The 15,843-nt window shown below is 36.6% G+C and overlaps 1 protein-coding gene across 13 annotated transcripts in view; it reads left to right on the top strand.

Moving 5' to 3' along the window:
• Nucleotides 1–15,843, top strand: part of PLCB4 (phospholipase C beta 4) — a 200,677-nt gene that overhangs the window by 167,214 nt on the left and 17,620 nt on the right. For all 13 annotated transcript variants that reach the window (XM_040551655.1, XM_040551652.1, XM_040551647.1 and 10 more), the window contains 5 exons: nucleotides 411–561; nucleotides 3,323–3,372; nucleotides 3,494–3,559; nucleotides 10,968–11,083; nucleotides 15,271–15,346. In XM_040551655.1, the coding sequence (XP_040407589.1) occupies nucleotides 411–561; nucleotides 3,323–3,372; nucleotides 3,494–3,559; nucleotides 10,968–11,083; nucleotides 15,271–15,346 (459 nt within the window). The remainder of the gene's footprint in view (nucleotides 1–410; nucleotides 562–3,322; nucleotides 3,373–3,493; nucleotides 3,560–10,967; nucleotides 11,084–15,270; nucleotides 15,347–15,843) is intronic.

Here is a 15,843-nt window from a genome sequence, read left to right as displayed (position 1 = left end):
TTTGTGTTTTGTTTGTTATTTATTTTTAAGTAAACTGGACCTTCTCCCATGGATGCATATTACCTTACCATTTCTCATCTGCAAATATAAGCCTCTTTGGCCTGCTCTGAATAACACTGGCCTGTGCTAACACGCACTGAAATCCTGTTCACTGTTTAACTTTCCACAGGCCATGATAACATATCCTATAGAAGTGAAAATTTTGAGAAGTGAGGAAAGAGCCATATGTTAGTTCATAGCCGTTTAAAATAGGTTACAAATACTTTATTGAGTATAGTGTTATTTGAAAATATGTTGCAACGTTCCTAATTATGTATAAAGCAAACAAGTTCAGAAATCTCCTGTACCCCAACTCTTGTACTGCAGGTAAGACAGCAATTAATTTGTTACAATGTTCATGTTTCTTCCAGAGTGATATAGCTGATGTACCAAATGACATGTCAAAGAATGATAGAAAAGGAAAAGCCAATAATGCCAAAGCAAATGTGACTCCTCAGAGTAGCTCTGAGCTTCGACCAAGTACCACGGCAGGCTTTGGATCTGGGACTGATGCTAAGAAAGGTAAACAAAAATCAGTGGCCTCTCCATCAGCTCTGATGTGGTTCAGAAAGTCACAGAGTACTTAATACTCATTTTTGGTTTTGCAGGTCTATTTATTCTTACCCTTTAGAAAATAACTTCTGCTATTGGTAGTGGTCTTGGTCTATTTGCAAATAAATTTCATGTATTACCAAAAAGGCTGCACAAATCCAATATAGCTTTATTTTACTTAGTGACCTCTTTGTGTAGCTGTATGCCCACTGCTAATAGTAGCAACCTACGTGACTCTGGGAGAAGTTTACCAAAGGTTTACTAGAGCCACACCAACGGGAATGACTGTTTTCTGGTACACTCCACAAGAACTCCTCTGCTTTCTTTTTTCCCTCCACAAATCCCTTGGCAGAGTTGCAGATTTAAGTAATTAAAGGTATTTAGAATTCATCGGGTTCTGTTGAGATTTCCCCACAATTAGGAATGTTTTCATTGTGTGGTTTTACTCTGAATAGTGATTATGGAAATGGTGTGTTTATTGTCAAAAATACCCATATTGAATGTGCTCATTTAGAAATGAATAAGTATTTTTTTCTCACTATACACTGTTCACTCTACAAAATCATCTTATAGAGTCAGATGGGATTATTTGTTTCTCATAGCTCATCACAGGTAATGAAGATTAAGTGAGAAAACAACTTGGTACAGCTGAATGGAACACAATAAATATTTCTGTTAATGGCCCTCAAGAATTAGTCTGATTCATTCTCTTTCATCCATCTTGGCCCAAAAGGATCAATAGGAATGCAAAGGAGTACTAACTGCTCTTATTCTCAAACATAAGCAGACATGGCTGAATACAAACATGTGAAGGAATCTCTTGAGAAACAAGTTGTGATCTGTCCTGAGTCACTTTTGGCAATAGAACAGGTCATCTCTAGCACCTTAATGCTTTCAAAGTTCTTCAAACCAGATTATTTTATGCAGCAAGGTGTTTTAATATTTCATGTATCATCACCAAGATGCACAAACATTAGTTGTATTGAGCATTAATTGGGCATGAAATTTGCTGGGGTTGGCAACTAGTTCCTGGTTGTCATGGAATCAGACCTGGTGAACAAAGTAAATGAGTTGGCGTTTTAAAATAAAAGCCTCGGGAAGTTTGTGTAGAATATGGCACACTTGGTGGTGCCCTGTTTAAGATTTGGTCTTAAACTGAGATTTTGGTACTAGTGTGTTCTTGTTTGCAAGCAGTTTTTATTCATATTCTCTCATGTTAAAATGGAGCTGGTCATTTTTATACCTGACTAACAGGCCTTATTTTTGTATTACTTCTCTCTATGATCTTTTAAGATCTTAATAATTCTACCACTGTTACAATGTTTAATGCACCTCACTATTAGAAATTACATATCCAGCAAGAGAGGGTGTCTGGGGAAGGTTTTCAAATGAACAAGAATGTTGTTGGTTTTTTTACGTTGTTCTCTATGTTACTTTCAGTGATAGTTAGGTGATCTGCAATTTTGAAAACTTGAGCCTCTGTATTTATCTATGCTTAAGCCTGTTCCAGTCTCATTCACAAGACTAATGTTAATAGCATATAATTGAGCAAAATGTCATGCTTCTAAGAGAATCGAAAAATCTTGTTCCCTAAGGAGATTGCCCCAGTCCCCCTCCCCTCTTTTTTTTTTTTTTTTTAACAGCATCTGGATTTTTCTCAGTTAAATTCACCTTAAAAGGCAGAAACTTCATTGCAAGTCAGGAGGAACCTTACTCTCCATGGACACTATTAATAGCATTTAACCAAATACATTTGCAGTGTATTTAGGAACAATCTAATGTTTTTATGTAAAAACCCCTCCCTCCCCCCCCCCCCCCCCCCAAATTACAGCTCTCATGGCATTGTATTGACATTTTTATTCATGGTTACATGTAGGATATGCCGAGTAGTTTAAAAAAAAAAAAGTCATAATATGTTACAAAACATTCATGAAACCATAAAGATGAAATTAGATTTGTTCTTGTTTGCATTACAGTTCAGGAGATCAGAATATATTTTCATTCATCTAAGTAGTACATTAATTCTTGCATGATAGATTTGATTGTGGCATTGAATTTTCATTAGAATTTCTACTTACTGTGATTTTTTGTTTCTCCTCTTTTAATTCTCCTTTAGTCTTGGACCGTACTATTGTTCCTTTTCTAATAGCCTGATATTAACTAAAATGCAAAGTTTACCTCTGTTAACATACAGGCTGCAAATAAATTTTCACTCCCACAGTTTTTGTGTTTTAAATTAAGAAGAATAAGTATATCTAACCTTAGTTAACTCTGTATGTAGTCATGCACAACCTTACCAAAGAAACATTCCCCCTGAAACGAGAAGTACCAGAGCAATCTTCAGCTATTTACCAAAATTCTGAAGTTTGCATAGTTCAACTTTAGTGTGTATAAATGGTTTGCTGTGTTTTCAGTAAAGGAGCTTTTCCAATTTTTAGATTGCTGTGTCTTGGCACTTCAGTGAAAAATTCTAAGAGATTAAAATACACTCACCAATTCCCTTTTTTCACAAGGCAATTGACTGAGCAGTGCATTTGAAAAGGAAATTAACTGTATCTTTGTTATGTCAATGAATACTTTTCTCATTAACCTGAGTTTTTTTATGGTGTAAAATAGTAATTAATTGCTAACTTAAATGTAGATTTCTGTGGTAAAACTCATATTGAAAAGTGTGATATACAGTAATATGCATGAAGGTTTTTTTAGATAAACCATACCAATATCTTCCTAGGTATAGACCTTATTGCTCAAGTGAAGATAGAAGATTTAAAGCAAATGAAGGTAAGCATGGGCACAGGCTTTTCAAGATGTGTTCCTAATTATTTGTTTTAAGTAGCCAGGTTTTTATCTGGCTGCAGTCAATATGACCACAGAAAAATTGATCCAACTTCTCTTTTTGTAGGCTTACATAAAGCATTTAAAGAAACAGCAGAAAGAGCTGAATGCCTTAAAGAAGAAGCATGCAAAGGTATGATCATGAAAAGCTCTCTGAGCAACACACTCTAATTGAAGTAAGTTGCAGCACTCACTAGCATAGGCAGCTCCTAATTAAAATGAAAAGAAAAACTAAGGAACAGTATTTGGACCACCAAGAAAGGGCATATCTGTTTTAAGTGTACTGAAATATGCTCCAGTAAGTTAATTTTCCCTTTAGCAACCCTTTTTATGTCTCCCTGAGTTTTTGGTGTGCTTTTGTTTGACCCACTTAAGCATCCAAAGCTCACCTTTTCCAGATAATGATTTTACCTAGCTTCCTCTTGCATGACATATTGGCAGGCAGCTTGGAAGAAAGGCAGTAATGATGTGAGGGGGTGCTGCATCAAAGACAGAGGAGAAACTGCAAAATTGTCAAACAGAATTGGAAAGTGTAAGTGAAAAAATGAGATGTGCTATTCCATCTCACATATATATTACCACTTTATAGTTAGCTTTTTGCTTGATACTGTTGGCAGTGATATTCCAAATACAACAGTGTCACAAATATACTTTACATTAGAAAATTATGGCCCATTTTCTCCTGCCCATTATCATTAGGAAACCATTAGTCTTGTTTCAAACAATGGCAAAACAAGTGAAGAAACTATTCTCAATTTTAGCAATGCATACAAATCCTTTCTGGCTTTTAGAGCAGTTACTCCTTTGTTCTCTTTGATTGCAGATTAAATTGCAAATCTGACCTAACGTAGTAATGTCTGGACATTTTTTAATATCACTCTTTGTGTTTCTTTTCATGACTGTTGTTTGGATATGGAGTACTATGTCTGTGCAATTAAGTATGAAGAAAATACTTTGAATAATCAACACTTTTTTGGGGCTCTTATTATTAAAAGCAGTATAAGAAAATAGTTAACTTTAACACCCCATACTGGCTGTGTGCAGAATGCAAATGAGTGATTTCTCCATTTTAGTGTTGTTTACAAAGCCGATGCTCATGAAAAAGAGTGTGTCACCCATGTCAAAAGTAGCACTTCTGTCTCATAATGATGGACAGCTGTGATTATCTTACAAGTATGGGTTATTCTTACATGAGTCATTGTGTCATGGGCAGCTTCTAGGCCTTCTTCTAGGCTTATCATTTTTAAACACTTACTTTCTCTTTCACTGGACAACATCCCAGTAGTCAGCTGTAGCAACTTCTTGCAAATGAAAATGGTACCATGGTTACGTAGGAAACAGCCATACTGAATGATATATATCCCTGATGTATGTGACCCACAGCAGTGTAAGGATATCTTAGCCAACACTGCGCTGGCTAATGTTAAAAAATTGATTCATTTGTTCAGGCTTGCACTTGCTTCCTCTAATCTGGGGGAAAAATTGCCAGCCACAATCTGAAGATGCTGTGCACTCAGAAGAGCTTTCAGTATTAGCTCAAGCACAGCTATTTTTGGTCTGAGCCAGCCTGTGTCCTGCTGCTTTCAAGTACAAGCTGAGTGAATACAAGTCTGTCCTAACAAGAAAGTGCCTGTCTAGAGCATGTCTTGCTAAAGACCTTGGAAAGGGCAACTTCTTGAATTTGGAGAAGAGAATCTGAGCAGAAAAGTATGACCATAGCAGCTCAGAGATGATCTTGGGAAAGTGCTTTGTGTACTCATCAGTGTGTTCTTAATGCATTTTATAAGCTGTGAGGGAGCAGGAGAGCTATGCAGTCAGTTATCCATGATCAATTAGAGAAAGCCTTTGTATTAAGCACATTGAACTTAGAAGTTGCAGGAGTAGGTTGGCTCTCATTTAACCATAGACACTCCTGAGGTCTGGAGGAATAAGTAAGTACAAAAAAACCTGTTCATATTGTTTAAGGCAAAAAAAAAAAAAAAAAAAAAAAAGTCCAACCCTTCTCTGTCTAAAATTGGCCTTGTGGAAAATTCATTATGGAAAATTAATGCATGCAAGTGTGGAAGAGAGGGGTGGGAGAGGAAGGGGCTCTGATCAAAGCAGTGAAGCAGTGTCGGAGATAAACTGATAGCCCTGGGCAGAGGTAGCTGAGGAAATGGCAGCAGTAAGGGTCCTCATCACTGATAGCATCCACTCAGTGTAGAGAAGTATTAGCAGCTCTGCTGAAATGGTGGCAGGTGGAGGTTGGTTGCTCTGTAGGAAAACACACGTAGTATTGTCAGTCTCTGGTTTGTGAATGTGTAGGACAGTTACAGGCACCGCATTTCCAGATTAATTACCAGAATTACTTTTGTACCACCTACAGTACAGCATTGATGCCAAGGGTACAGGAAGGATGTAAAACTCTCCAGCACAGAAGGCCCAGTGGAAAATTTGTGGGTTTTTTTTGCGGAGTTGGGTTATGAACCCAGGGACTTCTGTGCAGCTTAGTCAATTAGGCATTTACAGGGCTTTTGAAAAGTGGCCCTGTCTGCCAGGTCTGTATGGAGTAATTCTGTGGTTATTTCAACTTCTCAGTATGATGAATATTGGAGGCACAATAATGCAAGTGGTCACCTCATCCTCAGGAGACCTTGAAGAAAGGAGGTTTAAACAGTTCCTTTCAAAAGGTATTAATCCATTTATCCCTCTCCTGCACATCACAGGTCTGGCCAGTTTTGCACTCTGCATTCCTTAGAAATGCCTCCTCAAATTTTGAGTATGAATGGTCACTGACTTAAATAATTATAAATATTCTCTTAAAAATTAGTTAATAACAAAACCATAAAGTGTGGTCACCGTATGTAGGGTGTGTGTACAGGGTACAACAGTTGCAAGGAGCTATGCCATGTAGGAAAAACAGATTAATAGTAATATGTAGAGGGATGAGAGAATTTTATTATGCTGCCGGGGTGAAAATGGCTGAAACATTGAACTATTGAAAATAAAAAGAAAGATAGTATCAAAGAAGTACAAAGCCAAAGAGTATTGTATTCTGAAAAGCCTGGCACCAGTTAATTTTTATATAGAATGTTTGGGCAGCTGGAATTACAATCTTTACGGTTACTTTTTTCACTTTCATATGGGAAAAATACGATATCTGGTCATGTCTGTCTGTATTCAAGAGGCATTTGGAAAATGCTCTTAAATAATACGCTTTAACTTTTGGTTAGCCCTGTAGTGATCAGGCAGATGGACTTGATGATCTTTGTCGGTTTCTTCCAACTCCTCTTCTCTGATCTTCTCTGTTCTCCTGATAGAGCTCATAAAGTTGCAAAAAGATCACTGTTCTTAGTATCGTCATTACAACACAGACATTCTGTGACAGATAAAGTTAAATTTGCCCATTCCCTGATGTCAGATTTAGTGGCTTGCCAAAGAATGCAGAATTTTGGACTTCATGAAGTGTATGAATAGTGAAGAGTTGAGATTTCACTCAGGACAGAGTGATGTAAAGGGCACATATTCAAAGCTCTGTAAAGGCAGAATGTTTTCAGAGAAATCCATAATGATAGTAAGGGAATAATAGAGTAAGTAGAGATCGAGTAGAGATTAAAGGCAGAACAAACTGTAGTGAGTACTGGAGAGTGACAATGTTTCACAACAAGTCCTGTGATTCTATTAAGTTCACTCTCCCCTCTATAAGTCTCTCTGTTCTTACCCAGGCCACAAACTAAGCAGAGGATTGGGTTCAAAAACTGATTCAACAGCGCTGTTGCAGAACTCAGCTGCTTCTTCTGAAGCAGAGAAGCTATACTGGCACACTGAAACTGAAATTGCCTCTTATACTACAATCCTTGTTTTGTTTGACATTTGAAAAATAGTGGCAAGTTTGTGTAATGATCACCATTTAAAAAATCCATATTAAGAATAACTTCATCTTGAATCTTAGGTTTAGTAATCTGTGCTTTTGGTGTTGTTAAAATAATATGTCCAGCCACTTCTGCATATTGCAGAAATGTTTAAAAACGCTGGACAGCTTTTGAAACACAGTAGTTTCTGCCTACAGTCCCTTAAGTAACTTTAGTCTCTTCATATGAATGCTACTGTAGAACTACAGAATGGATGAATGATGTCCATTAGTTTTTATATTTTTTTATCAAGTTAGATAAGGAGTACAGTTTAGGTAAATGATTTGGGTGGCATCGCAGGTAGATGAGCTATAAAGACAAGGAGGCATACTTACATTAAGAGTCAGAGCCTCTGATCTGTTAACAACCTGCTCCTATGGACCCCTACTGAATTTTAATCTGTTGCAGGTATGTCACATAGCTTTTGTGACTCTCGCATTAGACGGAGGAGGAGGCAAGATAATGAGGGATTATCTCAATATATTCTCTACTAGTCAAAGGTACAACGGGTCACTGTAGCATACGGTTTTGTAGATTCAGACAAGAAAGCAATAGTCACAAATGTCCTCTAAAGGAATTCAATATGGCCATAGACACTAACCAGAACAGCATAATTATCACCCCAAAACATGAATCTCAGAATCATATCCCACACATTTATATTGACACTAAATGTATGCACCGTTTGAAAAGAAGCCTTTTCAAGAAAACAACCGCCCCCCCCAAAAAAAATCTCCATTTCATAGCACAAAAGAGACAGTACAAACGATTTGGGGGCTCTAGATGAATAAAGTTCTGTGAAAGAGATAGTGAACTTGGAAATAATAGGTTTTTTGTCGTTTCATCATTTTGTTATTCTTTAATGAGAGTCTTCTGTACTTCAGTTTTCAGTTGTATAAAGGAGTTTTAATGTTACGTCAGGGAGATACCATGTAGGAATAACAGTTTGTATCATAAGAACTTACTTTTTCTTCTCTTCAATAGGTGGAATTTTGATTTTCTTTACATTCATTTTAATGGAACTGTATATGATTCTTTTCTTTTTTCCATAGATAGTCTTGCTCTGATTTGCATCTTTTTATATCAGTTAGTTGACCACCCAGTGCCCCAGCTGAACCGTGGCTTCAATTTTCAGTATAATAATTAAGTGCTATGTTTAAATATATCTATGTAAAATATATATTTTTAAATATATCTATGTATATCAGTATAATCATTAAGTGCTATTTTTAAATATATCTATTTTTAAATATATCTGCATGAATTCAAAATGCAAATTCAAAAAAGAGAATCATGAGAGATCTAGCTGAGAAGAGCTTTATCTGCAAACATATTCTGAATCAATCAAGAATTTTTCTGCCTGAAACTTTGCATCTGAAAACAAAGTATACTGAGAAAGTGTGTTTTAAGATATAACTCGTATTTCCTAGAATCTTGACAGTTTTGGATGCAACAGCTAGCTGTAATGAATTTTCCTTTGAGCACAGACAGAAAAACAAACTCACATCAGCTAAACCATTTTAAATAGTGTTCCAGGGTTTGAAGGTCATGTAGTTCAGGAGACTTCTGGTATGGTGCTGACTTCCAGTACTCTGTGCCTTCCATGCAGTGGCTGACAGTAGCCCATCTTCCTCTTCCAGCTCTGTTTATATTTGTGTTCAAATTCACGTTTATTGAACTGGGTGGGCAGGAGGAAGGAAATGGGAGCAAGGATATGGTCTGCAGTATGTCTGTTTCATATATAAGATAGAGTTGTCTTGGAGCAATGGCATCAGAGGCGAGTCTCTGCAAAAGGTTACAGTGGGTTTGTGATAGAGATAAGGCTTAAATCATGGTTGTCCTTAGGTAAAAGCAGGTATTCTAGCTTCAAGTGATGTGCAGATTATGCAGAAGTGCCACGTGAGCATGCAGATGGCTCATACTTTTCAATATTTGCACAGCAGCAATTGTATTGTTCTTTTAGACTTGGGGAGAGTGTGTAGTTGGACAATTAGATACTCTCCTCAACTTCACCTGTGGCATTGTTGTACTGTTAAGCTTATGCCATTCTTTTTGCTGCCCATATTTTGTTCTACATGGTTAGTCAGTGTAGATACTCCCTGGTGAGGCTGGCATGCTTTAATGTTGATGGAATCTATTTGTTTCCTTTTAAATCCTTTGTAGAACAGAAAATTCAATTCTCCACTCTTAAGTATAAAATTCAGGAGTTGTATATGTTCCCTGGGGGAGTGCTTAGCAGATGTTGGAGTGCTTGCATACATCCCAGTGCTATGTTTTTTAAAGCATCGCAACATTTGTATTAGCATTTTAGTAAAAGTGAATGCAAAAGTCTTTAATTAGTATTTTTAAAGGAAGAAACAGTGATAAGGCAAACACAGGTGTATAGAAAATAACAACAAAGAGCAGTAGAATAACAAGGGTAGTATAACTTCAAAACGAGCTATAAAAAGCAAAATAGAGATAAAGTTCTGGTAAGAGGCCATACTAATTAATGCAAGACTTTCTTTCATGATTAGATAAAATGTGGAGCAATTGAATATTAATAAAATAATGTAAATTAACAAGCAATTTTCGTATTATAATGTAAATTCAATATTTAGTGCTCTCAGCTGTAGTTAAATATTTGCCTCACGAACAGCTGTTCTGATAAAGGAGAATATGAAGTCAAGTTTAATAATGAAGTCTACATGTAAGTACTAAGAGTGTTGTTTCCAGTACAGTCTTGTAATGGGAAGGAACTGTCTGTGCGCTAGACCCAATTGGGATCGTTAGTGATCTATCTTTTCATTATAAAAGGTTTTTCCTCCCTTTCCATGGATAAACCTCCTCTGCCACTTCACCAGTGTAAATAACATAACTGTAGTAGTGACAGCAAGTTACCCCTAGTGTGAAATATTTTACAAATAGCCCTGTGAAGTCCAGTTTGTCAACATGTGCTGTGTTGCTTGGGGAAAAAAAAAAAAAAAAAAAAGACAATGGTTATTTGCAGCAGTCTGCATGTGTAGTTGAATGCCATATTTCACTGATTACTATTGCTTGCAAAGGAAGATGCCCTACAACAAGATGGAATTTCTTAATGATAAGATTGCTGCTGCATTAGGGGTCATAGGACAGATCTTCAGAATTTTCTGTTGTTAATTATTTGATTTTTAGCTATTATTTTTGGACTTGAAGCTTTTTGATTTGCAGTGGCCTAGGAGCTAGTGCTGTATTCAGCATGAAATATGTCAAGGAAGGGGATTGGGATGAATTTTGTTCTCCTCAGTATTCAGAAAATTTAAAGTGTATGATCTGAGCTTATAAATCTGATTTTTTATTTTTATTTTTTTTAACTTAGCACTTAAATGGGCATTTGTTCAAAAAGATGAAGTTAAGCGTATAGTACCAGTTGGTATTTTTTGCCATAATTATTTTGTTTCGATGTAACCATATACCATATTTTTAAGGTCTAGTACAGATTTTCATTTTTCAAACAAAGGAGAAATGCTGTAGCACTTAACGGTGGAATATCTGGAACCTTTAATAGCAGATGGCTAACCCAGATTAAATTCCATTGTCAAAGTTATCTGTTCATCCATTGATTTTTACACTGTAAGAAAACTAAACATTAAAAATCCAGCAACCTAATTGTAAGGTCCTACTGTTTTCCAGGAGCACAGCGCTATGCAGAAGTTGCACTGCACACAAATTGACAAAATAGTGGCACAATATGATAAAGAAAAGGTATCATACGAGAAAATGTTAGAGAAGGCAATCAAGAAGAAAGGGTAAGATACCATTTTAAATTTTTTCGTAGACTAAAAATAGATTTTTATGCTTTGTGTTCTGGAATAAAACATTCATAAAATGGTCATTCAGATGAATTAATTGCAGCTTGAACCAGCATATTACATCAAACTGCGTTTGAGTTGCTTGAAGGCTCTAACCATGGGCCATAAATGTTGTACTCACTTTGCCTTTCTCTAGTTTTCTACTGTCAGTAGGTGAAACATGAAAGCAAAGGCATTGCCTCAAATATTCATTTCCTTGGCCTGATCTGGTCTCACTGCATTCTCCAGGGAATGTCATTGTTGTGTTCAGTGAGAGCTGACCAAGGTCCTCAATCTCACTAATGATCGGAAGGAAACGATTGATCTTGAGAAAAAAATCTAGCTTCTAAATCCTGTTAGTTTTAAAATAATAGAGTTTTGCCATGCAAAAGTCCATTTTTAAGTCCATTGGGACTTAAAGCAGCAATTGCTTTATTTAGTCCTATATAAAATTGTGCTAATAGTTAGCCTTAATTGCATATTGTTGTCATCTGTAAACAGCAACCGGCAACCAGCTCACTAACTGAATACTGAACATGAATGCATCTTTAGCATTGGATTCTCCCACAAATACTTTGTGTTTTATAAATGATTTGGAATAACAGAGTTGTTGTATTTTATTTATTTATTTATTTTAATATTTGGGGGTCCCTATAACAAACTTAAAACAGAAATAGAATTAAGTAAGGAAGATAAGGAGAATTTTCTTCACTAAATAATGACAAGCGCACATAAACTCTATAAAAAGTTTGTGGATTTTTTTCCAGGAAGGGGGAATTGTAAGCACCCAAATACTTCTAACCTAAGTAGTTTCTTCCAGAAAATGACCAATTCATCAAACAGAGAGATTAACTACAGGACAAATTAATTTAATTTGTCTTTGATTCAATTTCCATTGAATATAACACAGCAGAAGGTTATTGACATAGCTGGATTTATACATGAAACCAGGGCATTTACTACAGTGTCACTGAACTAGGCCCTGGACATTGTACCATCATCAAGGGGAGAAAAGCTTCCCAGTGCTGTGCTATTTGAGAATATTCCTGTTGGCTTGAGAAGAGGCCAGTGCTTCCTCTTGGCATAGTAAAATAGCAAATGAGGCTATGTTGCAAAGTTGAAGGTGGTAATGGCTGTCTCTGAGCAGTGAATAGTGGAAAGCCATGTGTAACAATGCTTTCGAGAATAATACCAAATTGGGACAAGTATAAAAGTAGCTGATAATTTGATTCCCAGGTTGACATCATTTAGTTGGCTACTTGCAGAGTCTTCCCTTAATTTTTATAACAGCTCCCTTGTGGATGCCAAAGCCCTTATGATAATTTTAAATTATCAACAAAGTTATTTGTTCATTGTTGGGTTTTGACTTTTTTTTTTTAAGAGTTGTAAATAACTACTTCAGAAGCAGATCCAATACACAGCCAGATACTATTTTTCACCGGAACTCCATACTTTTTGGGGACTTCAGAGCTGTCAATCATCTGATGGCTCTTTCTTGTTATGAGAATAACAATTGATATCTAATTACCAACCAAATCAAAATCCTATGCCACCACAGGCTTTCTGTGAAAACACTTCTTAGTTGAGCATCAAAATGTTGTAAGGGCTTCCTTCAGGGTCTTTGCGTATGCAGCCCTCAAACCCTATTCAGCCAGGTATTTAGACACATGGTCTCTTCACCCCAGCTGGGTAGTGTATTTCAGGGCATGCTTTTAAAGTGGATACACTGGCTGACATTTGAACACTCTTTGGAACTGAAACAATCCGATGACTAAGGGATCTTGGGTTCAGTGAGTATTGGACATGTTCCTTTTCCTTGGCTATTATTTTGAAGCCTTTACAAGCCAATAAAAGTTGTAAATGAGCATGTAAAATGTGTTCTTAAGGTAGTCATATTTAAATTGCCAGATACTTGACACTTCCTAAAAAAAAAAAAAAAGCCTTTTTGATCGGTATATAGAAGAGTTTCTCTTCTGATTTGTTGTGCAGTGTTTTGTGGTCCATTTCTGCCACATGGTGTGACAAAACGTCAACTGCATAATGTTCAGCAAAGTAAAAATTTTAATCACATGCTAATTCACCAACAGATGGACAGGATTTTGCTCCCTGTGCTAATTCTGTTGTACACTTGAAATGCTCACAAATCTTTGGGGAGGCTTATGGAGATATGTATGCTTGTGTTCCCACTGTGAAATGGAGTTTGAGGGACACACAGAGATCCCTCTGATTTATCAAGACTATCCAAGTGTATATGTGTGCATGAGTGTGGACATGTTACATTGTATTGGACCATTGCTGGGTATTTATCCCCAGTTATGACTTGACAGGTTAATCCTGTATGTCACTGCAGGTGTGGACAGCTCTAGTTACGTCCAGCCTGGCTTGAAGGTTTCCCTCAGATGTCATGAAAGCTGCATTTCCAGAGAAGGGCTCAACTGGTAGTTTTGATGACTGGGATTCTAAAAAATCTGGTGATTGGACCAGTTAGGCTAATTTGGGATAAAAATATGTTTAATTCCCCTAAGGAACACTCTTTTTCATAGTGTGTGACAAATCATATATGAATTAGAGCCAGATTCTGATCACAGCTACACACGTGCATAAGCAAAGACTCTTTCTTTGCAGCTCTTTCTTAATCAGGCAGAGGTAACTATGGTCAGAACCTGTCTCTATGGCTTTGTTACTTCCAAAGTGTCAAACAAGTATTAAAATTCTGTACAAAAATTTTCCTGCTGCAATCAGAAAATGAATGACTAGTCCTTCTGATGGCCCTTGGGAACTCAAGGCACGTAACACTACTATTTTCAGTAAGGGCTTTCCTGGTACTGTTTGATGATAAAGTTTTCAGCTAATTTCCATAAGTTTAGCAGTACTTTGATATTAAAACAGGATATAAACTTGTTAAGAGTTTCATTAATCTCCTTTTCTAGAGCAAGCATGGATTAATGTTACAGCAGTCAAGCAATAACCATTCTTATTAGGGCCAGCTTCAGATTATAAAATGAATGCACCTCCATCCATTCAGTGGCATTACATCAGTTTACATCAGCAGATGATCCATCACAGAACTATTGCAGTGATCTCAAAGTAGTCTCCTCTAAATTTATTTTATTATTACAAACTGAAAAACTGAGACTACCAATGTGTGGATTTGTATTCTGTTCTAAAAACGTTTTACTGCACAAAGGGGAACAACTAGATAGGTAAAGATGGAGCTTGTCAGATGGAGCCTGTAAAAATTCATAGACTTTGGTGAGATAGTAATTGGAACTGCTGTTGTAGTTGCAAAGTAATAGTTTTACTGTGCATCCACCCTACCCAGTACACAGCCCAAATAACGATCTTTAGTGAAGGAAATTCTGTGGGTGAGAGGTAGATGTCATTCATCTCCAGGCATGTCAGGGGGGCTTCAGCATGGGCCCTCTGCAGCCATTTTACCAGCCTGTTCCTTGGAATCACAGTCTTCCTCCTGCTCAAAACAAACTTTGCAACTTGCATTCAACACACTTAACTTTACCTGGTCACAAAGGCCATGCTGTATTCAGCCTATTGCAGGAGCAAGGGCTGTCTTCAAGATTGTTGTTCTGCAAGTCACATAAGGCAACTAATGCTTGGATTCATCCGCATGGGACCCCTTCTTTGCTACCCTTTTACTTCTGTTTTCCCACCAAGGGGTACCGAGACTTTCAACAGGCATTCAAATTCAGTATGCCCAAATTGCCCCATGAGACAGTTACTCAAGTGACTTCTTTTTCTCTGCCTTGAACTAAAACAATAACAAAAATGGCTTTTAAACCAGAGGATAAAATCACGGCAAGGTAACATGTACGCCTGTAGGTTTTCAGGCAGAAACTGGATTATCTGAGCAAGGAAAAAGAAACTGAGTACTATAAATGGAGATGTTTGACATATCCTCAGCAACAGAATAATTGCGGGGCCAATCTAGAATTAATTGTGTGGAGTTTGAATTAAATGATCATTAATCCAACAATATTTTGTAAGTTGTGAATAAATTGCCAGAAGAAATAATTTCATTCCAATACGCTGTAGCACTTCAACATTGATTAACATTTTAATTAGTAAGAGCTGACTGAATGGGAAGATGTTTAACTTGTGGCACACATTTTCAATTTTGCTTTTTTTAGAGGAAGTAATTGTGTTGAATTGAAGAAAGAAACTGAAATTAAAATTCAGGCACTAACATCAGATCACAAATCTAAGGTAAGCAAACAGCCAATTTTAACACATGCAACATCTGAAATAGAGATTTTGAGACCCAAGTGGTAGTTAATTTTCTTGGAAGCATATGAATGATTTTTGGCAATAATAACATGTCAAAAAGAATAGGAGTAATTGAGTGTCTAAAAGTGTTTCTTCAAAAAATATTTAAAAAGCAACATCAATTTCCTGCCCTTTAACAATTATTGAAGAAAGCACCATATGCATGCCTCATGAGGCAAAACTGGTCATTTGAGTCCATTTGTGTCAGTTTTAGCTAAACAAAGAGACAAAAAATAAGCTATATGAAATCTGAGTATTCATTACATTCCCAGAATACATACATTAAAAGTTTCTTTTTCATTTTCCATCTTTGTCACCATGGACAACACTTGCTAGTCTGTCTCTTAAAGAAGCAGGAGACCAGGTTGCTCTTGAGCCAAGTGCCACCTTCTTTCTTTCTTTCTTTTTTTTTTTCCTCCAGGGATTAGTTATATTGT

This window comes from Cygnus olor, chromosome 3 (genome assembly GCF_009769625.2).
Source record: "Cygnus olor isolate bCygOlo1 chromosome 3, bCygOlo1.pri.v2, whole genome shotgun sequence".
NCBI lineage: Eukaryota > Metazoa > Chordata > Aves > Anseriformes > Anatidae > Cygnus > Cygnus olor.
The sequence above is the reverse complement of the archived record's forward strand: the minus strand, read 5'-3'. Positions and strand labels throughout refer to the sequence as shown.